This window comes from Phocoena phocoena, chromosome 11, assembly GCF_963924675.1.
Source record: "Phocoena phocoena chromosome 11, mPhoPho1.1, whole genome shotgun sequence".
Lineage (NCBI taxonomy): Eukaryota > Metazoa > Chordata > Mammalia > Artiodactyla > Phocoenidae > Phocoena > Phocoena phocoena.
Window position 1 is genome coordinate 62,201,062 of NC_089229.1, and position 22,863 is coordinate 62,223,924.

The 22,863-nt window shown below is 40.3% G+C and overlaps 2 protein-coding genes across 2 annotated transcripts in view; one reads left to right on the forward strand and one right to left on the reverse strand.

The window, feature by feature from the left end:
• The window catches only part of SLC11A2 (solute carrier family 11 member 2), a 35,210-nt gene extending 34,052 nt beyond the window's left edge, over window positions 1-1,158 (forward strand). Inside the window, exon 17 of the mRNA XM_065887026.1 lies at window positions 775-1,158. Within this exon, the coding sequence (XP_065743098.1) occupies window positions 775-855 (81 nt within the window). The 3' untranslated portion in view covers window positions 856-1,158. The remainder of the gene's footprint in view (window positions 1-774) is intronic.
• Window positions 1,159-6,055: 4,897 nt separating this feature from the next.
• HIGD1C (HIG1 hypoxia inducible domain family member 1C) lies at window positions 6,056-22,319 on the reverse strand. The gene is made up of 3 exons (XM_065886881.1): window positions 22,226-22,319; window positions 16,256-16,390; window positions 6,056-6,120 (listed from the first exon to the last, which is right to left on the reverse strand). The coding sequence occupies exons 1-3, from the start codon at window positions 22,317-22,319 to the stop codon at window positions 6,056-6,058; spliced, it is 294 nt and encodes a 97-aa protein (XP_065742953.1).
• Between the last annotated feature and the right edge of the window lie 544 nt (window positions 22,320-22,863).

The window sequence follows — 22,863 nt, forward strand, 5'->3', positions numbered from 1 at the left end:
CCATGGTGAATTTGGAGGAGAGAAAAAGTAAGATACAACTTCACAGATGCCAACACAAACCATCTGGATTCAGGTCTCCGGGGGTGGGTCTGACAACGTGTTTTAAAAGCAGCCGAAGTGATTCTAATTCAGCCTGATAAACGTTTGGGACCCGTACGTAGCTCATCTCTTCTCTTAGTACATGACATTTTGTTTTTTTTAACGAAAGGCTTGGCTTTGCTCAGGTGCCAAAGGATAATAGGACCCAGATAATAGGGTCAGGATTTAGATTATTTGCAATTTGATTTCTTTTTTTTTTGGCCGTGCTGGGCAGCTTGTGGGATCTCAGTTCCCCGACCAGGGGTTGAACCTCTGCGCTCTCAGCAGTAAAAGCCTGGAGTCCTAACCACTGGGAAGCCAGAAAATTCCCTGAAATTTTATTTCTAACACACTTGGTATTAAAGTACAAAAGCTCGCAGTGCATTTGCTCTTAATATCCTGATCAGAAACAATCATCCTGAGGCAGAGTGTGTCGCAAGAATAGTCAAAGTGCAAATTGTCCTGAGGGCATTCGGTACTATCTCAATCTTTAACTGTTTCGGCTCCTAGCAGTTATTTTATATACAAGAAACCATTCATGTATCTGTAAGCCATTTCTTTTCTGAAATGAAAGTCTATATAGCAGAACTGAAAAAAGACCTACATTGACATGCTGATTATAGGTACTTAAATGCCAAATTCAATATTTAAATACTTGCAAATCAGTCTAACCCTTTTCCATCTTTTTGTCCTCAGTACCTACGTCTGGGATTGACAGTTCAGCCTGAACTCTACCTTCTGAACACCGTGGATGCTGACTCACTTGTGTCTAGATGACTGACAGCCTGAGAGACTCTATAAGACCCACTTTCTCTTAGTCCTTTTGTGCCAAGTGTCCTGTTAACGTATCTCTTGTTAGTTCAGTGGTGAGTTTTGTTCAACCATTTTGAGCAGAAGGCAAAGATTTCCTCATGGGACGGGTGTTAAAAGCTGACAGCTTTAAGCGTAGGTCAGAGACCCGGAGAGTCCTGCAACTGCCAGAGTTAAATTTTTAGCCCATGATGGTCACACACCCCTATGGGCTTGTGTCTCGGCTTCTGGAATTTAAAAAATATATATGTGTGTATGTTTAGGTAAACCTGAACATATCAGTTTGGGTAGAGTTTTAAGGTTATATAAAAATGATAGATCTTTTGTATTTTTTTAACAAATGTTGCTCAGATAAATCAGATATTTATTTTGTCTGGATCGCAAGTGACAAAAGGAGCATTGTTCTTTTTCAGAGTGAACTGGTCAAGCTGACTTACTTTTAAAGTGATACTTGACTAGAGCCAGTTAAATTTCACTTTGATTTTTATTGACTGAACCTTCGTGACTACTGATTCTAGCACATCATTTCCAAAGAAAACACTTCTTCTATTTGGCATGTTTAATCCTGGTTGTCGGTGTGCTTTGTGATTGTTATTTTCTTTGTTGCTTTTCTTGAGTTTTTTTCAGAGATATGATGGTATTTTCCAAAGAGCTTAATGCCTACAAACAGGATCCAGAAATCACACTGAAACCAATGATCAGTTTTCCCTGCTGCATTCTAACTCAGCCCATTCTAGCATTTAAGTTGTAGGTATAAAAAGAATTCTAACATTTAACTTTGTAAGTCCCAACAGAAGATAATGGAGGTATTAGTTTTCTTTCTGATGTGTGTATAGTCCCACCATGTCTTTTCTTCCCACTTTTCCCATTAATACTCCAAACACCATTTCTAGGTCCAAAGTCTATTTCCCGGAGTGGCTAATATTTCTAACGCTGACTCTCCTAGGGAATGCTAAGCGTTTTAAGTTATATATACCACGTATAATAGTATGAGATGAGAACTAGACTGGGACTTGGAAGATTTGTCCACATGTCACAAGCTGCCTGCCTACCTGTGGCTTATAGAAATATATTTTTTGATCCCCCTGTTCCTAACCAGGATTTTTTTTTTCCATAAAATTTTTATAATAAAACATTTAGTATTTAAAACTTGAAAGTTTCTGCATACCGATCTGATTGAAAAGTCAGAAGATTTTCAACATTGGGCCCACGTTCCTTCATGGAAGTGCAGTTGGCTTAAACTGAGTGGCAGCTATCTATTTTTTTTTTTTACATATTTATTGGAGTATAATTGCTTTACAATGGTGTGTTAGTTTCTACTGTATAACAAAGTGAATCAGCTATACATATACATATATCCCCATATCGCCTCCCTCTTGCGTCTCCCTCCCACCCTCCCTATCCCACCCCTCTAGGTGGTCACAAAGCACCGAGCTGATCTCCCTGTGCTATGCAGTTGCTTCACACTAGCTATCTATTTTACACTTGGTAGTATATATAAGTTCAGGCCCAGCTATCCATTTTTAATGGAATATACTCCAGGGTGGCATCCATGCCTTTTTTCATTTCCTTCCAGCCCCAAAGGCATTGAGTTTGCAAACCCTGCAGGCTTTGTGTGTTTGAGCATCACTTTTCTCTTTCAGCTTAAAAATTGAATATCCAACCTCTCTGCCTTATTTTATTTTATTTTTTTCTGCCTTATTTTAAAACTTAGCACCTTTCAATAAGACTTAAAAAAATTCAGACATTGCCTATGTTCATTTATAATGATTTGATCCTCTAAGTGGCAGGGATTTTGTCCAAAATGATACTTTCAAATTCCCTCATTTCTACTTCAGGGCCCTTGAAACTTCTGATAAGAGCGGCATCCTTGCAACCTAGGTTAGAGACCTTCTGATCTCAAAAATGAAACTGAGTTAACGCCACTTATCAGCTTTTACTTGAAAAAGCGACTTAAAAAATGAGTTTCAGCGTTTTGGTTTCTTTATACAGAGACAGCAATCTAGATGAATCAGTTTGTTGGATTTTCCTCCCTCCATGGGCAATTTCATTTCTCAGTAGTTTCACTACCAGAGAATATTTGGGGAAAGAAAAAAAAAAAGCAAAAAAAAAAATCCTGTTTTGCAACTCATAAAAAGATAAGGTGGTTGGTTAAACAGAGATTAAGTACTTGAGGAATTTCTGTAGCTTTTCTCCATTCTTTAACTGTATGTTACTAGGAACAGACTAGAGTTTACAAAAATTTATAAGTATACCCCTCAGGTCATATAGCTCCTGTAATCAGAAAATTTGATAATAAAGCAAACTGAATCATGCTAAAACCAGTAGAGAAGATTGATGTCTAAAGAGTGAGTCTTGGGTAAAGTTTTATGCTAAGTTAAGAATATTTAATTATTCTTTAATTTATGATTTACAAATCTGGATTTCTATGTTATGTGCTTATATAGATATTAATATATTCAATCTTTTTTCTTTTGGCCGTGCTGTGCAGCATGTGGGATCTTAGCTCCCCAACCAGGGATTGAACCCTCGCCCCCTGCAGTTTTAAGTGTGGAGTCTTAACCTCTGGATCGCCAGGGAAATCCCAATATATTCAATCTTAAGATTAACCTAGATGCATATACTCACTCAGTTCCTGGGGTTTAACACTGTGGAGTCAGTTTTTTAAAAGGATGCTCTGACAGTGTATACCCAGAATGTTAGAAAAATGCAATTTAATAATTGTTACTGAGCAGCTGCTGCTACCTACCTGGGTGTTGGCTTAATATAAAAGGCAGTCAGAGCATATCCAGGCACATGAAATAGTTTAGTCAGTGAGGCAGAGGTTACAGCAGACGATGAAAATAGCCTTCTCAGTTTGAAACATTATGATATTAAGCCACCAAACCTTTGCCCCAGAAGTATTGCGCAAATTCAGGTACTGTATTTTATCTATTTATAAGGTCCTCCTGCAACAGCCTCCCATCTTTACCCAGGCTAATGTGGGTAAATGGGCATCCTGCATACTTAACTTTTCTCCATACAAGATTTTACATTTTAATTTAAACATAATTTGTGAGCTCTCATGCATAATACTCTTTTTTTTGTTTTTTTTTTGTGGTACGCGGGCCTCTCACTGTTGTGGCCTCTCCCGTCGCGGAGCACAGGCTCCGGACGCGCAGGCTCAGTGGCCATGGCTCACGGGCCCAGCCGCTCCGCGGCATGTGGGATCTTCCCGGACCGGTAACGAACCTGTGTCCCCTGCATCGGCAGGCGGACTCTCAACCACTGCGCCACCAGGGAAGTCCCATAATACTCTTAATAAATATTTTTCATCGCTTTTTTCAAGCAATAAATATATTACTTTAGTACTTTCAGAGTAAGATTATGACAAAATTCTGGAATCTCTTGGGTTTTGTGAGAAAAGCCCATTTCTGATTAAACAGTTCAGTTAATCTATTTTTACCGCTGAGCATATATTGGGAGAGTGGGATCTTTCTGGTAGCCTGATTAGAAGTATCTTTTCATTGTGTAATCAACATGAAGGATGACATTTCTATTCCAGACATCTTAAATTTTTCTGACTTTCATGGAACATATTAGAGCCAACTGCTGGAATATTTACCCTAGTAGAATAAAGTAGTTGGATTCTTTCCTTGCCTATTTTTTTTTAATTAATTAATTTATTTTTGGCTGCATTGGGTCTTTGTTGCTGCACGCGGGCTTTCTTAGCTGCAGCGAGTGGGGGCCACTCTTCGTTGCAGTGTGCAGGCTTCACATTGCGGTGTTTTCTCTTGTTGCAGAGCACCGGCTCTAGGCGCGTGGGCTTCAGTAGTTGTGGCTCACAGGCTCAGTAGTTGTGGCTTCCAGGCTCTAGAGCAGAGGTTCAGTAGTTGTGGCACACGGGCTTAGTTGCTCCACAGCATGTGGGATCTTCCCGGACTAGGGCTCGAACCCGTGTTCCCTGCAATGGCAGGTGGATTCTTAACCACTGCGCCACCAGGGAAGTCCCTCCTTGCCTATTTTCCATGGAGGACAGTGTTGACTGAAACGTGTACTTGTTGGTGGCACTAGAAGAGCCTCATGATAGGTACAGATGGCAACTTTTAAAATAATTACCCTGTGCCAGTAGAGAAAAGTGTGTATAATACACAGAACAGTGGGTAATGTCTAGAATGCGGATATATTTTCAGATCTTCCTGTGTCTTTCCCTTGCCAAACACTAGACTTCACCTTCCTGTCAGAGTATTCCTCCACTACAGGCATCAAGGAAGGGGAAATCAGCACCACAGATCATATTACAGTGTATTCTTGATTTTATCTCAGTGGGTATTTTTTTGTTTTGTTTTGTTTTCTTTCCCAGGCCTGGAGTCAGGGAATAAATCTGAGCCATGGCAATTATGACTTCAACAAGGTCTAGCTGAGTTTTTAGAACCCTAGGGCAATTACAGAGGAGTTTGATGCCACGGGTATACTTAACATTTAATATCTTCTTTGTTTCTTGTGTTTTCTACAGTGTCATACCAGATTAGCAGTGGCACTTCTGGACTAAATCCTTTTTTCCCTCAATACTGCCATCTGAGGGAAAAGGGATTTTTTTAGCAATTTACCTTTGTACTCCTAGAAATACTTTCAACAAGTATAAAAATGAATACACAAATATTTAAATGTTAAGACCTTTACGTTTGTGGTAAAATAGTCAAGTTTTTATGTAAGAGTGAGGTGCATGGTGGCGAACCAGATTTAAATAACAACATGGCCATTCTCCTCTGATGTAATTTTTGCCCATTCTAGAAAGGAGTTTATGAAAGCCTTAATTACCTTGCCCTGTTTGTGGAGAATTAAGCTGTGAATAGAGCATCACATTTAATATGGATAGAGAAAATTTTTCTGTAGCCACTATATAACTCCTAATTTTCAGATTGATTTGGCGTAATATAGATTATTTTCTGCCACTAACTAGAAAATAAAAATTTTAAAAGTCAGAAAATCATGGCCTAGCCTTTGAAAGACATCAAGAAGGATATTTTTGAGCTGACTCTGATTGTTGATTTGGAAATCAACTTCTTAAACAGCTGAAGTCTATGAGAATTCCGGCTGAAACTTCTGCAGTATAATTTGCTACATATTAAAAATTCTTCATAATAAATAGTTTTCAGAAGGCTTCTTGTTTTTCTTGTCTGAAGCTTCATTTTTTGGACACATTGAAGGATCGAGGTCTAATATAATCCTTATACATAGAATAGAGAACACCTAGAAACCAAAAGATGTATATCAATAGAGTATCCATGGGAAACAAACACTGAATTTCTTCACTTGTATTTTTTCTAAAACCACCTACAATTAAAAAACAAAACAAAACAAAACAAAAAAACAAACAAACGCCCTCTATCTTGCTAATTTTTGGCTTGGATCATATGAGTGACTCCAGGAAAAAAAAACAAAAAACAAATCTAAGAGCCCTTTGGGATCAGTATAAATCTGAATTTATGACATTACAATGACACCCTAAAGTTTGAATTTTAAAATATTGGTGAGAAAGGAAAGTAGGAAGATTTGGCTAGATCTTGAGATAAAAACAATAGGCACTTCAACTTAGAAAACATCCATTCAGTGTCTACTAGTACTCAGTATTCTGAAGAAAAGCAAGGTGAATGGATCTAATCCCTGCTTCTAGGGATTTACAGTCCAGTGGATGAATTAGCTATGTTTAGGCAAATGAGGTAAATGTACATCTTCCCCAAGGATGAGGTCCTAGGGCCATGCAGAAAGGGGGAGGTGGCCAGGGAAAATATCCTGAGAAAGAGAGGAGCTGCTTCAGTGGATTCCAGGGATGTCAGCAAATGTTCATATCCAAAGCAAGTTAGGGGGCTTCCCTGGTGGCACAGTGGTCAAGAATCCACCTGCCAATGCAGGGGACACGGGCTTGAGCCCTGGTCTGGGAAGATCCCACATCACAGAGCAACCTAAGCCCATGTGCCACAACTACTGAGCCTGCGCTCTAGAGCCTGCGCGACACAACTACTGAAACCCACGTGCCACAACTACTGAAGCCTGCGCACCTAGATCCCGTGCTTCGCAATGAGAAGCCACTGCAATGAGAAGCCCATGTGCCACAACAAAGAGCAGCCCCCACTCGCCGCAACTAGAGAAAGCCTGCACGCAACAACAAAGACCCAAGGCAGCCAAAAATAAATAAATAAATTTATAAAAACCAAACAAACAAATAAAGCAAGTTAGGGAGTCACAGATTTAAACTACAAGTCACCACTCTCTCCATCCATATCAATTGTCAAGGCATCAGCTATCTAGTAGATTGTCTGAACTAAACCTTTACTTCATTTTCCTTCAGCTTTATTTCTGACACCTCCTGTTAATACCTACAAAAAGTGCACAGAGCCTAAAGGGTAAGTTAGTTCTCATCTCAGTTAGATAGCAAATTAGATATCTGCACAAATAATTATTAACCTCTTGCCTACCTCTTAAATGTTGGTGTTCCCTGGAGTTCTGATCCCAACCCTTTTCTCACCTCATTCACACCTGTTGCTTCACTGGTAAGCAAGTTAGATCTCTCTTCTGAATGTGAGACCCACGTATAGATTATATTATATGTGACATTTCCATATCCCATAGTTATGGCCTCCAAAACTTTAAAATTGTATATAAGCGAATATGTTGAGCATGCCCTTCAAAATGCACATTTATTTAGAAACCATGTAAATGTACTACGATCAGTCTGTATCCTGGTAAAGCTCTTTTTGTTTTTGGGTTTTTTAGGCTATGCGGTGCGGCATGCATGCGGGATCTTAGTTCCTCGACCAGGGATTGAACCCATGCCCCCTGCATTGGGAGTATGGAGTCTTAACCACTGGACTGCCAGGGAAGTCCCGCTTTTCTGTTTTTAAGATAAAAATATTTTCTTCCCACGTCCCCATGGACCTCCTTATACATCAACTAGGGTATGCATACTGTAATTTAGAGACATCTTCCATAGGCATCTTAGTATAATATAAAATTAAGAGTTCAGGCTCTGGAATAGATTGCCCATGTTACTGTGAACAGGTAACCTTTCCTCTCTAAGCCTAAGTTTCCTTATCTGTAAAACAGATAATAACAGTACCTACCTCATTGAGTATTGTCGTTTAATAAAGACTTTGTCTGGTCATGAGCCCCTTGAGTCATACCTGAATTTATGCTAATTAGGTGACTCATGGTGGGCTCCTAGGTAGCTTCAGGATGTGGCTAGTCATGCCAGAAGACCAGCCATGTGATTAGACTTTCAGGGAGGGGAGTAGGACTGGAGATTGAGTTCAGTCATGTGGCCAGTGATTCAGTCAATCATGCCTACATAATGAAGCCCCAGTGAAAACTCTGGACACTGAAGCTCAGTGGAGTTTCTTGGTTGGTAAACACACGGATGTGCTGGGAGGGTGACATGCACCAATTCCACAGGGCGATATATATATATATTTTTCCACAGGGCGAGATTTTGAGTTTGGGACCCTCCCACACCTTACCCTATGTGTCTATTTGGTCCTGATTTGTATACTTTATAAACTGTAATTGTGAGTATGGTGCTTCCCTAAGTACTATAAGTTCTTCTAGTGAAATATCAAACCTGAGGAAGTCTTGGGAAGCCTTGAATTTGTAGCCAGTTGGTCAGAAGTGCAGGTGGTCTGGGAAACCCCAATGGCAGTGTCTGAAAGAAGGGCGGTGTTTTCGAGAACCATGTCCTTAAACCTGGGGCATCTGATGTGAGCTCCACGTGGTTGACATCAGTATTGAGTTGTCCTGCAATACACCAGGTGGTGTCCAAGTAGGTATTAAGATTAAATGAGATAATGATATATAAAGCAGAGTGACTTATACATCATAAGCACTCATTGTATGTTATTATTGTTTTATCCAATATGTACTCATCCTCTCACCAAACCTGTTCTTTCTTCTTCATTCTTTTTTTTTTTTTTTTTTTTTTTGTGGTACGCGGGCCTCTCACTGTTGCGGCCTCTCCCGTTGTGGAGCACAGGCTCCGGACGCGCAGGCTCAGCGGCCACGGCTCATGAGCCCAGCTGCTCCGCGGCATGTGAGATCCTCCCGGACCGGGGCACGAGCCTGTCACCCCTGCATTGGCAGGCGGACTCTCAACCACTGCGCCACCAAGGGAAGCCCCTTCTTCATTCTTTTTATGTGTGAAAGGCAAACCTTTCATCTGGTTGCCCAGACCAGAATCCTAGGAGTCATCCTTGATTCTTCCTTCCTTCCTTTTCCCAATCACTTAGTTGCTGAGTCCTCAGTATTTCTAGAATCCATCTCCTCTCTGTTGCCATTGCCACTGCCTTAATTCATATCCAATTCATCATCTAATTGGCTTCTGCCTTTTTTCTCCCTTCCTTTGCAAATCATCTCTAATCATTTTCCTTTTCCTTTTAACACTTTCTTCATGGTGATATAAATATGCATGGAAAATAGTTCATAAAGCTTAAATGACCAGATTAACAGATAGTTGTAGAATGAACACCTGTAATTATGGGTCAAGAAGTAGAATATTACAGGCATCCTGGAAGCCTCCAGGTTTCCCTTTCTGATCATATTCCCCTCCCTTTTTCATAGGTAACCACTGTTCTGAATTTTATGATAAGAGTTTTCCTTGCCTTTATAGTGTGACAGTCTGTTTAGTATCCCTAAACAAACAGTTTCATATTGCCTGTTTCTGATCTTTCTGTACAGCAGGCATCTTTTTTTTTTGGCCGAGTGGCATGTGGGACCTTAGTTCCACAACCAGGGATCGAACCCACACCCCCTGGATTGGAGGCGTGGAGTCTTAACCACTGGACCTCCAGGGAAGTCTCCCAGCAGGCATCTTTTAGATGCTGTTCTGACTGTTACTCCCCTGTTTAAACCCTTCACTGGCTCACTTCATCTTTTTACTCCTCAACTAGCAACCATATAAATCTATTGGGGGATTTGTTTTATATCAGTTTAACTAAGCTGTTACTGTGTTTTCCAGAATTCCCTTCCCTGCATAGTTCCAGGTTAGCTTGGCCATGAGAGACATTTTATTTGAGATTTGAAGGTGAAAGTTGAAGCAGGAGCTGCCAAATTCTTTTTGCACTTGGAAGGCTTGGTGCAGAGCACCAGGTGCTATTACAGCGTGTGTATGTTGTTTATCTGCTGGCTCACCTCACTGTTGATGGGCAGCAGTCAGGCCCACAAATCCTTCAGCTCCTTCTGGATCTCCTCCATTAGCTTTTCTGGCTCCTGGGCCAGGTGTAGATTAGCTCCATGATAGAGGGTGCCAGCTTTTCCTAAAGGTCATGCCACGATCAAGGTTGGAGTCAGCAAGACTCGGACTCAAGTTTCCATTTGTCTTTGTGGGTTCCAGCTCACCCTTGCAGATTCTAGTTTAGTTTTCTTTCCCAATTGCTGCCTTGTTACCTTCAGGTGCCAGCATTAGAAATATAACCAACAACCTAACATGAACTGTTTAGCCAGCTCCCCAAATTGCTTAAGGTCATATCTCTATAATAAATCCCTTTTTATATATCACTGCTAGTAGTTTTCCTTCTCTGATTGAACCTGACGGATCCAGAATTTGGTATTGGAAGCTTCCAGAGGAACATACTCTGAGCATTGGTTCTGGGTTATCTGGAGTTGGTTCTCTGATCTGATTATATTTAAAGGTATTAATGGGCTTTTTTTTTTTCCCCTCCAGTGGCAGAGAGTATGCTAGCAGTCCATGGCATGTGGTAGCAAAACATTAAAAAAATTATCACCTTGCAGATACCCTTAATCAGGTGCCTATAGAAAGCAAGGCTTTGGGTGATCAAGTATTCATTGTCATAGAACATTTAGTGGAAATAAGGAGTATAATAAGGTTAGTAACTTTTAAGTGTGCTGGAGAACTTGGGAAAACTATATGATGGGCTCATGGCTTTAAATTCCTAGCTCAAGGTCTTGTGAGGGACCTGGAAGCTTTATGACTTTCTAAAAAGAAACTCTTAACTCCTGTAGCCTTGAGACTGGTATTTTCAAAAAATGTACACAGGGGCTAATCCTGTGAGTGACTAATCACAACACAAATTAAATTCCCAAACTCATAACACCTCTTACGTTAAAGTTTAGGGCATTGGGGACTTCCCTGGTGGTCCAGTGGTTAAGACTCCACACTCCTACAGCAGGGGGCAGGGGTTCGATCCCTTGTCAGGGAACTAGAGCCTGCATGCCGCAACTAAAAAAGACCCTGCATGTCGCAACAAAGATCCCTCGTGCTACAACTAAGACCTGGCGCAGCCAAATAAATAAATACTTAAAAAGAAAAAAAGTTTAGAGCACTGCTTTGGAAGGCGTGGGACTCTGAAAATTGGGATGGGGACATATAAGCAGATTTCAGTGAAACTGGGTCCTTGAGCCCCTATATCTTACTGAGACTCCTTTGCCAGTAGAAACAGTCCTTCCCTCTGTCTGAGAATGACTGAAACTTGGACCAAAAAGTAGTCTCCACTAAATGAAGTTGAAATACCAGAACTTCCTTAGTATACTTCCATGGTACAGCAGTGATTCTTCTTTACTGGGGCAATTTTGTTCCCCAGGGAAATCTGGCAATGACTGGAGACGTGTTTGGCTTTCACAGCGCGGGTGGGTACCATTGGCCTCTAGTGGGTGGAAGCCAGGGATGCTGCTGAACATTCTGTAATGCACAGGACAGTCCTCCGCAGCAAAGAATAATCCAGTCCAAAATGTCAATAGTGCGGAGATTGAGAAACTTTGCCATAAAGGAAGGTATCCAAAGGCTTAGGGAGATTGGAATGTTAGACTGGATTTATCCTGCTCACTCACCCCCTAAATATATCTCCTTCCTTCTGCAGAGCTGTGAGAAGTACATTTTTGAAGGCAGCCCTGCCCTCCTTGAAGAGGTCTATGGTAATGATTTCCTGTAAGCCAGAAATGACAGTAGGAATTTCTGGGCTCCCTGAGTTCAGTAGGGATGATGGGATTGTGGGGTGGCAGGGGTCAAGCGGCAGCTTTTAATTGACAAAGACAAGGAAAGCATGATTACTGTAAGGGGCAGCAAAGCCTAAGCAGTAATCAATATAGTCTAAGCCACAAAGATCTTTGGCATTTTGGCTAATTGATCATGTTGTACCTAGAGTTGAAAGCGGTGTGCAGCATGTAAGCAGAAAAGCTCTAGGTCTGGCGAACGGAAGTTTGACTTGAATCATCACAATAGAGAGCCATGGCCCCTCAACCAGTTCCCAAATTTGAGTCAATTCATAGACCCAAAGTCCCTGGAATTAACGAGAGGTCAGATCTCCTTAAGGAAAGACCCTGTTTCACAGCCAAAAATGCAAATACTATAAATCCTCCTTCTAGTCTTCCCCAAAGGCACCTGTGACTACTCAGCAGGGTGCCTGTGCAAGAGGAAGGGGAGATAAATCACATTTGTGGGACATTGTTAAATATTGATTTTGAATTGATACTAATGCCTGGAGAATTAGTGTGTTCTACCAGTCGAACTAGGAGTTTATGGTCAGGTCAGTGGAGTTTTGCTGTGGGTCTATTTTACAGTTGGTCTGGTGGGTCCCTGAACTTACCTTATGTTATTTCCCCAGTTATGGAATGTGTAATTGGAATAGACATACTCAGCAACTATCAGAATCCTCACATTGGTTCCCTGACCTGGGGAGTAAGGGCTATTATGGTAGGGAAAGCCAAGTGTAAGTCATTGTTGGTTTTTAAAAAATTAATTAATTAACTTATTTTTGGCTGCGTTGGGTTTTCATTGCTGTGTGCGGGCTTTTCTCTTGTTGCAGCGAGTGGGCTTCTCATTGTGGTGGCTTCTCTTGTTGCCGAGCACAGGCTCTAGGCATGTGGGCTTTAGTAGTTGTGGCACGTGGGCTCAGTAGTTGTGGTATGTGGGCTCAGTAGGTACGGCACACGGCCTCAGTAGTTGTGGCACATGGGCTCAGTTGCTCTGCAGCATGTGAGATCTTCCCGGACCAGGGCTCAAACCCGTGTCCCCTGCATTGGCAGGCGATTCTTAACACTGTGCCATCAGGAAAGTGCAGTGTAAGCCATTCTAAATGCTTCTATTACCAAAGCAATACTGCATTCCCAGAGGGATTGTAGAGACTAGTGTCATCATCAAGGACGTTAAAGATGCCAGGGTGGTGATTCCTACCACATCTCCATTCATTTTGCCTCTTTGGTCAGAAGACAGATGGATCTTGGAGAATGATAATGGATTTCTATAAACTTAGGTGATCAGTCTAACTGCAGCTTCTGTACAGGTGTAGTTTCATTGCTATAGCAAATCAACACAATTTTTGCTGTTTGTTTTGCAGCTATTAATCTGATTGATTGCTTTTTTCTATATACGTTTTAGTAAAGACCACCAGAAGCAGATTGCTTTCATCTGGCAGGGCCAGCAGTATACTTTCAGTGTTCAGTCTCACGGCTGTGTGAACTCTCCAGCCCTATGCCACAATCTAGTCTGCAGGACCTGGATCATCTCTCTATTCCACGAGACATCACATTAGTCCATTACATTGATTTGATCTATCAAGGGTAAATTGTTACTATACTGGTAGGGTAAGGAGGAGTGTGTCTGGAATGTATACCTTCTGGGGCCTTTCTTAGTAGTCCCATGTCATGTGATTAAAGAAGGTGGAAAATTATACCCAGTACAGGAAGGATCATTAATGACCCAGATCATTTAAGAATGTTTGGGTCAACACCCCAGTCAAATAACCATGAATAGCCAAGGTGCTTTCGGAAGGCAAAGGGTGGATGAAATGGCCCGTGGAAAAACATAGTTATAATATGAGCCATGATCATCCGACCAGTTGCAGAAACAAAGACTGTGATAGTTATGAATATTTCTTCCTTTTTATTATTTTTTTTTTTGCGGTACACGGGCCTCTCACTGTTGTGGCCTCTCCCGTTGTGGAGCACAGGCTCCGGACGCGCAGGCTCAGCGGCCATGGCTCACGGGCGCAGCCGCTCCGCGGCATGTGGGATCTTCCCGGACCGGGGCACAAACCCGTGTCCCCTGCATCGGCAGGCGGACTCTCAACCACTGCGCCACCAGGGAAGCCCCCTTATTTTGATATGAATACACTTGTGTATACAGTCACCATTTTTTTTTCTATTTGCCATTTCCATTTACCCACCATCTAATATAGGAAGTGTTAATAGTAGTTAACTTTATATCTCAGGATTTAAGTCACAGGATATCAAAAGGGAATATGACTCAGCTCAAAGATGGATCAACATCACCCAAAGATGGACAAAGGGATTTTGTATCCTCTTTTGGGAGAGAGTTAGCATGTTTTTGGTTATACAAGGGATGGTTGATTTTGCCATTGTCTTTATTTGAAGGTAAGTGTATTAAAAGAGGTGTATATGGATGCCAGGTTGACAAGGGATAGACAGTGACGGATTTGTAATGTATCAACTTAGCAAAACTATAACTAGATTTTCCAGAATTCCTTTCCTTTCACTCTCTGAAAAATTGCACAAGAGACATTTTGCGTGAGACTTAGAAGGTAGAAGTAAAGCAGCAACCAAATTCTTTTGACCTGGGAAGGCACTGTTGCAGCATAGTTTTGCTTATCTGCTGGCCCACCTGGTTGGCATGGGGCAGCAATCAGGAGTGCAGCTACCATGGCTCCTGCTGAATTTCCTCTTTCACCTTCTCTGACTCCTTGGCCAGGTCCATGTTTAGCTCCAGGATGAGGGGCATTGGCTTTTTCTATGTCACTCCATCATCAAATTTGGAGGTTTAGAGATGGTGAGAAATCCATAAGGATTCCAGACCTTGCAGGTTCCAGATTTTTCTTGCTTCTCTCACTTTTCATCTACCTTTTCTAACTGCTTGCTCTGCCCACTTCAGGTCCCAGATCCTGATACATAAGAAAGAGCCTCACAATTACATAAGTCCAAATACCTAAAATAAATCTCTTACTATATGTCACTACTCCTAGTTCTGCAGTCTCATCAAACACTGATTGATTCACCTACCATACCAAACTGTGCCGAGTTCCACTAACATGCCATGCTTCTGTGCCTTTGTTTTTTTCCCTCTGCCTAGAATCCTGAGCTCCTTCTCTGCTTAGTTAATTCCTCTACATTCTTGGCTCATCCCATGGTTTGCATCCTTAGAGAAGCCTCCCTGGACTCTCAGCCCTAGTTAAATGCTTCTCCTTTGTGCTTGTGCTTCCATAGCAACCTGTGTTAATCTTATTGTAGTACCTCTGACTTTATATTGTCTTCTCCTGCTCTTGATCTCTCTCCCTAAGGAGATTAAACTAGTTGAGGGTAGAGAGTTAGTTTCACCGCTGTATCTCTAGACCAGCACAGTGCCTTGCACATAGCTCATGCTCATAAGTGTTTTCCGAATGATGAAAATGAGGCCTGTTACTTCGTAGTAAAGTTTCTTGTATTTTGTTCACGACTCACATATCACAGCTCATAGTAAAAAGATAATTACTATATAACTCCCTATAGGCAAGCCCCACACCCATCATCCCATAATCCTAGACCTACTCAGGCTGATTCTACTTTGCACAGCATGAAGGGGAGCTAAGAACATTGTGACTTGTTCTCATTAATGTAGACAAAAATTTTAGGTAATTTAGGTCCCAAAGTAGACTCCTTGTTAGAACTAAATGATTTAGCTGTTGATATAACCTGAATCAACCAGATAATTTGACACCCACTCTTTGGATTTGACTGTGTAAATATTGCTTAATTTATAGACTAATAAAAAATTACCTATTGCTCAGGCTTGGAATAGCTGAGTTATACAGGGTATAAACTATTCACTGCTCCTTTCACTGTAGAGGATAACAGAAACTATAACCTAGTTCTCCACTGGGTTTTTCTTTTTTTAGATTGAAGTATAATTCACATACAATTTGAATTTATGTTGTACAACATAATGATTCTATATTTGTATGTATTATGAAATGATCACAATAAGCCTAGTTAACATCTATTACCATATATACAGGATTTTTTTCTTGTGATAAGAACTTTTAAGATCTACCCTCGTAGCAACTTTCAAATATGCAATACGGTATTATTGACTATAGTCACCACGCTGTACATTACATCCCCATGACTCATGTATTTTATAACTAGAAGTCTGTACCTTTTGCCTACTGAGTTTTTTTTTTTTCAGTGCTTAAAATACCAAGAGATTAAGCCTATAACTGGGCAGCAACCTCAACCAAGTGAAGAGCACTGTCTTTCTTATCCTTCCTCCTCCATTACATCATCTTGACCCAATATTCGTGAATGAATATATAAAAATACTAATATGAATGGATGAATAAATAAAAATACTCTCAAAGACAACTGAACACAAGATACAAATTAAGCAGGTTACCTAGAGTCACAGCTCTTACAACAAATCCTTGGGCAGCAACTCTCATGTGAATAAGATGAATGGACATTCTCTGATCTCTTCTGTATTTTAACTTGTAAAGACCATAGGACCCCACAGTCGTAAAGCCTGCTATCCCTGTGAATTAAAAAAGTAGGGATTATAGAAATAGCAGGCTAAAATTCCCAAGAGCTTAGAGAATTGAATAAAAGACTGTGCAAGGGATCAGTATCTGGAAGATTAAGCAGGCAAGATACCAAAGGATACTTCACTCATGGATTCAATATTTGCAGTTTTGACTCTTCCCAGAAAAACCTGAATTGTATACTATAGTAACTTGTCTAGTAACTTCTAATTTTCCTGAGGCATGGCTTCAGATTTATAGGCTGCAAGCCTTTTATTTGGGGCAAGTCACTTAACCAGTGAGTGAACCAACCAAAATCTCAGCATTCATAGCTTTTGGGTGTTTGGCTTTATTCCTCTCTACCTGTTACTAAATAAGGAGTAAATCTAGTAAAGTGAAAGAAACTTTACTCTTCTGTGAAAATGAGATATTAAATTTTAATGAGAGGTAAAAGGTCTGAATATTTGCATGAGAAGTATGTGACTCTGGGAAGAACTGTGATTCTAGAAAATTCCAGAAGCCCATACAAATATTTCTGTATTCACTACATATGTCAAGGGGTGAATATACTGCTGGGACAACCAAGATTCTGTGTAATTCACTCTAAAACAGAAAACTGAATAGGAATCAACTGAATAGGGAAAATTCTAGAAAGCGATTTGAAATACTGTGAGAACTTAACCCATGACAAATCAAGATAACCAAGTAACAGATAAGGGAAAAACTATTTGAACTAACTTGGATTTGTATCTTACACCAGACCCTACAAAAAAAGTCTGGATGGGTTAGAATTAAATATGAAAATAAAAATATCAACAAAATCTAGAAGAAAATAGAACAGCATATTTATAACATCTAAAAAGGGGTAAGGTAGACTTAAAAAAAAGTGAAAAGGACAAAAATGCTATATTTTGACATAAGAGTAAAGGAAACTTTTGCATAATAAAAGTGTGGCTCTATTTTGGGGGATCTCTCTTCTATCCTATTGATTTATGCATCTATCCCTTCATCAATACCACACTGTTGATTACTCTATATATTAAGTCTTAGTATCTGGTAGGAGTGATTCCTTCCACTTAATACTTTTTTTTTTTTTTGTGGTACGAGGGCCTCTCACTGTTGTGGCCTCTCCCCTTGCGGAGCACAGGCTCCGGACGCGCAGGCTCAGTGGCCATGGCCCACGGGCCCAGCCGCTCCGCGGCATGTGGGATCTTCCCGGACAGGGGCACAAACCCGCGTCCCCTGCATTGGCAGGCGGACTCTCAACCACTGCGCCACCAGGGAAGACCCCACTTAATACTTTTTCTTTTTTTTTTTTTTTTGATGTTGGGGGTAGGAGTTTATTAATTAATTAATTTATTTTTGCTGTGTTGGGTCTTCATTTCTGTGCGAGGGCTTTCTCTAGTTGTGGCAAGCGGGGGCCACTCTTCATCGCGGTGCGCGGGCCTCTCACTATCGCAGCCTCTCTTGTTGTGGAGCACAGGCTCCGGACGCGCAGGCTCAGTAGTTGTGGCTCACGGGCCTAGTTGCTCCGCGGCATGTGGGATCTTCCCAGACCAGGGCTCGAACCCGTGTCCCCTGCATTAGCAGGCAGATTCTCAACCACTGCGCCACCAGGGAAGCCCCCCACTTAATACTTTTTAAAAAATTATTATTAAAGGTATCCATCCTTGAGATCAACTGCCTTTTTTAAAAAAAATTTATTAAATTTATTTATTTTTGGCTGCATTGGGTCTTCGTTGCTGTGTGCGGACTTTCTCTAGTTGTGGTGAGTGGGGGCTACTCTTCGTTGTGGTGTGCAGGCTTCTCATTGCAGTGGCTTCTCTTGTTGTGGAGCGTGGGCTCTAGGCGCCTGGGCTTCAGTAGTCGTAGCACGCCATCTCAGTAGCTGTGGCTCGCAGGCTCCAGAACGCAGTCTCAGTAGTTGTGGTGCACAAACTTAGTTGCTCCACGGCATGTGGGATCTTCCCGGACCAGGGCTCGAACCTGTGTCCCCTGCATTGGCAGGCGGATTCTTAACCACTGCACCACCAGGGAAGCCCTACTTAATACTTTTTCTTAAAAGAGGTAGTCTTAGCCATTCTAGAACTTTTGCCTTTATATAAATTTTAGAATAAGTTGGTTTCTGTCTACAAAAAAACATTGCCGGGATTTTGATAGGAATTACAGTAAACCCACAGATGAGTCTGGGGAGAGTTGACACCTTTATTGAGTCTTACAATCCACGAACACAATAGTCTCTACATTTATTTAGTTCTTCTTTGATTTCTTTCATTAGCATTTTGTATTTTTTCAGCGTACAGATTCTGTACATGTTTTGTTAAGCTTATACCTAATCATTTCATTTCTTCAGAGCGACTGTAAATGGTCTTATGTCTTTAATTTCAGTTTCCATATGTTTGTTGTTAGTATACAGAAATGCAATTGATGTTTATGGACGATAGCAAGTTTTGATTAACTATGGGCACATGTTTGACTCTGTGGGTGGGTGAGGATATATTTATTCTCTCAGAGTATACTTAATAAGTGGAAATAAGAATCAGAGTAAATAATCACATTTATATGTATATTTTGTAGGCTGATTAGTAATAAGTGAAATTGAAATATGACAAACATAAAAACAGCAAAAAACAACAGTTAAAACGACAATGGCAGGTACATTGAGAAACAGGTACAATGCTGAAAGCTCTGTAAGTTTAGCTAAATCTTTCTGGAAAGAACTCTGGAGACATAAGTGACATTAAACTGAACATGCTTCCTGCCCTGGAAATTCTACTTTGGGGACATACTCCAAGGAAGTAAGCAAAAGAAAAGTCAAGAAGTTGACACAGAGATGTTTGTGGCTACGTTATGTATGAGGAAAAACTAAAACCAAATGGCCCAAACAGAGGGAAAACTACCATAGCTATAAAAAAATTACAAGTATAGGAAGTACTAATATACAGAAATGTACTATGAAATGTTACGTGAAAGAAGCAAAAACAAATAATCTATCAACACAGAGTTTAAATACATATAATGTACACACAGACCTTAGCAGTATTCATAAGATTTTAAACAATATGAATAAATTATAATGACAGAAGTTAAGACAACAAATTAAAATGTTCTGTAAATTATTGACAGGATACTCTGTCCTGCAGCAGAAAATACTTAGGAGATATTCTTAATAAAACAATAGTTAACAAACTATTCAATAATATATATACAAATTTGATCAGATATTTTTCTAGCAGAAACTTGGCTCTCTTCCCTTATCAAATCAATACTCTGTTCTAACTGAAATTTGTTTTGTTTCTTTTAGAGATTAAAGTCAGCACCTTTACTGTTTTCCATACGATGTCTCTGTAGTTTGAATATAACTGAATTTAGCTGGAAACACTTTTTTATCTTTCTACTTTAATCACGCTAAATGTCTCTGGAAAAACAATTTAATTTCCAACAGGCACAGTGATTAATCTCTGTTCATTACAGTGATCTGCTCAAGTGGCACTGAGTCCTTGAATTGTTTTGTTAGTTAAAAATGCTAAAGAAGAGGAATAAATCACTACAAAATGATTTGCCTCCATTTCTTGTGCCATTACAAGCCTTAATCAAATTAAGTGGAACTTTCAAACACAGAATATTACTATAAAATTTTGATTCTTTTTGATATGTGAATAATGACACATAAAGTTGCTAGATTTGTAGTGGTATTTAATGGAAACATATGACTTATACTTCTTTAGAGGCTTTTGTGGAATTAATCACAAAGTTATGTACATCTGATTTGTATATATATTTTTAAAACACTTTTATTGAAGTATATTTGTTTTACAGTGTTGTGTTAATTTCTGCTGTACAGCAAAGTGATTCAGTTATAATATATGTATATTCTTTTTCATACTGTTTTCCATTATGGTTTACAACAGGATATTGAGTATAGTTCCCTGTATGTACATCTGATTTAAATAAGTTATTTTAATAGTTTCCAGACAAAGAAAGCACAAGGAAAGAGGCATGGCTGAAGTATTAAATAATAATGCCTAGGGCAGCTAAAGCATCCGAAAGAGAAAGAAGAGAAAGCTTAGATTTTAAAACATAATATTGGTGCTTAGATTTTGTGGGTTTTTTTTTTTAAGTCCACATACATATAGTATTTGTTTAAAATGTAAACATATCAAATGTGTGTTGGGAAAGGATAAAGAGGCTAAGACTCCAGGTATAATTAGAATAATACTTCTTTAACCTGGAGTTTACTTAACCATCAACCTCAGCATCTGGAACACATCAGGAAGCCAGCAACAAGCTACAGAGCATGAACACCACAAAGTTCATGCTGTCAAGTGTACAGGTAGGCCCAGGCTTTGATTCAGAGCTTCTTTCCTCTGAATTGACTCATGGTTCTTTTTTTTTTTTTTTTTTTTTCTGTACGCAGGCCTCTCACTGTTGTGGCCTCTCCCGTTGCGGAGCACAGGCTCCAGACGTGCAGGCTCAGCGGCCATGGCTCACGGGCCCAGCCGCTCCGCGGCATGTGGGATCTTCCTGGACCGAGGCACGAACCCGTGTCCCCTGCATCGGCAGGCGGACTCTCAACCACCGCGCCACCAGGGAAGCCCGACTCATGGTTCTTTTAAGCGTGGGTATCTAGCTTCTGACACCACAGAACATTAGAAGCAGAAGTTTCTGATGGTACCCAACGGTAATGGAAGAAACAGAAAAGTCTATAAGCATCGACACAAGAACTTAAAGTTTGGAGTTGAGGGCTTCCCTGGTGGCGCAGTGGTTGAGAGTCCGCCTGCCGATGCAGGGGACACGGGTTCGTGCCCCGGTCCGGGAAGATCCCACATGCCGCGGAGCAGCTGAGCCCGTGAGCTGTGGCCGCTGAGCCTGCGCGTCCGGAGCCTGTGCTCCGCAACGGGAGAGGCCACAACAGTGAGAGGCCTGCATACCACACACACACACACACAAAAAGTAAAGTTTGGAGTTGATTAGAGAACAAAGAGACATGTAAATCTTCCTCAACTCATGACAGGGTTACACCTTGAAAAACCCATCATACGTTGAAAATACTGTAAGTCAAAAATTCATTTAATACACCTCACCTATTGAACATTATAGCTTAGCCTAGCCTACTTTAAATGTGCTTGGAATACTTACATTAGCCTGTAGTTAGGCAAAATCATCTAACACAAAGCCTATTTTATAATACAGTGTTGAATATCTCATGTAATTTATTGAATATTGTACTGAAAATGAAAAACAGGATGGTCGGGTACAGAGTGGTTGTTTACCTTCATGATGGCGAGGCTGACTGGGAGCTGCCACTGCCCAGCATCATAAGAGAGTAAGTATCATACTACATATTGCTAGGCCAGGAAAAGATCAAAGTTCAAAGTATGGTTTCTGTTGAATGCGAATTGCTTTCTCATCATCTTAAAGTCAAAAAGTCGTAAGTTGAGGACCGTCTAGATACATCTCAAGAGTCTCTAATAGGCTCTGTATAATAATAAACTGATACTGCACCTGCTGATTCTGAGTCATTACAGAAAAGTTACAGTCCATTCAATCAATCCTATTTAGATTGGCTGGGAACTAGTAATTTTCGATAGACTGCTAATGAAAATGGATTAAACAGAATAAAAAATTGATGCTTCATAATAATAAGAGTTAATTAATATTTACTGAGGATTTGCCATACACTAGAAACTGTGTTGAAAGTGTAACTCATTCATGCATAGAAAGGGTTAGCTCCAATTATCTGGAAACATTTAATTATATAAACGATTTCAATACTCAAAGATACTGGGTAAGGCATTATTGTTTTATTAGAAACAGCTTCACAGTATCCAGTCAAGGCTTGTACTTACCTACAGGGACAAAGGGGGAATCTCTAGATTTCCTGATCAGTCGGGATAACAGGCCTTCGTCCTCATCTGCTGACCAGTGGTTATCTGAACACATTTTTTCTCTCTAGTAACAGTAGGGGATAATCAAAAAGAATCTGTTTCCGTCTCCCAATATACTCTTATGTGTTCTTCTGTCTTCATTTGCTTGACATGCTTGTCTGCTCAACTGAAATAAACAGTTATCTTTCCTTCACCCTTTGCATTGTGGAGTCCTTTCATTTTGTTTAGGGGTGGAGGAAAGAAAAATATACAAAGAGAGGTAAATGATGATCAGATTCCACGAATACAGAGTAAAAACACAGATCATAAGTGTGTTATTCAGTCCCCTTTCACTGCTTGGCATTTGAAATCATTGGGAACCTCAGAACTTCCGCAAACAGTAAGAACACAGAGTTTCTTTCATAAAATATAGTTTTAAAGAATGACGGCAGTGCCAACATAGGCAAAAATACCTCCAGATTTACAGGTGATGGGAGAATGATCACTCCAGTTCTGCAGAATGTGTAGGGCATTATAAAGCACCTACCACGTACCAGATGCTATGTTAGACAATGGAAATAGTCTTCCTTGTCTGCACAGAATGAATGAGGAAACTAGCA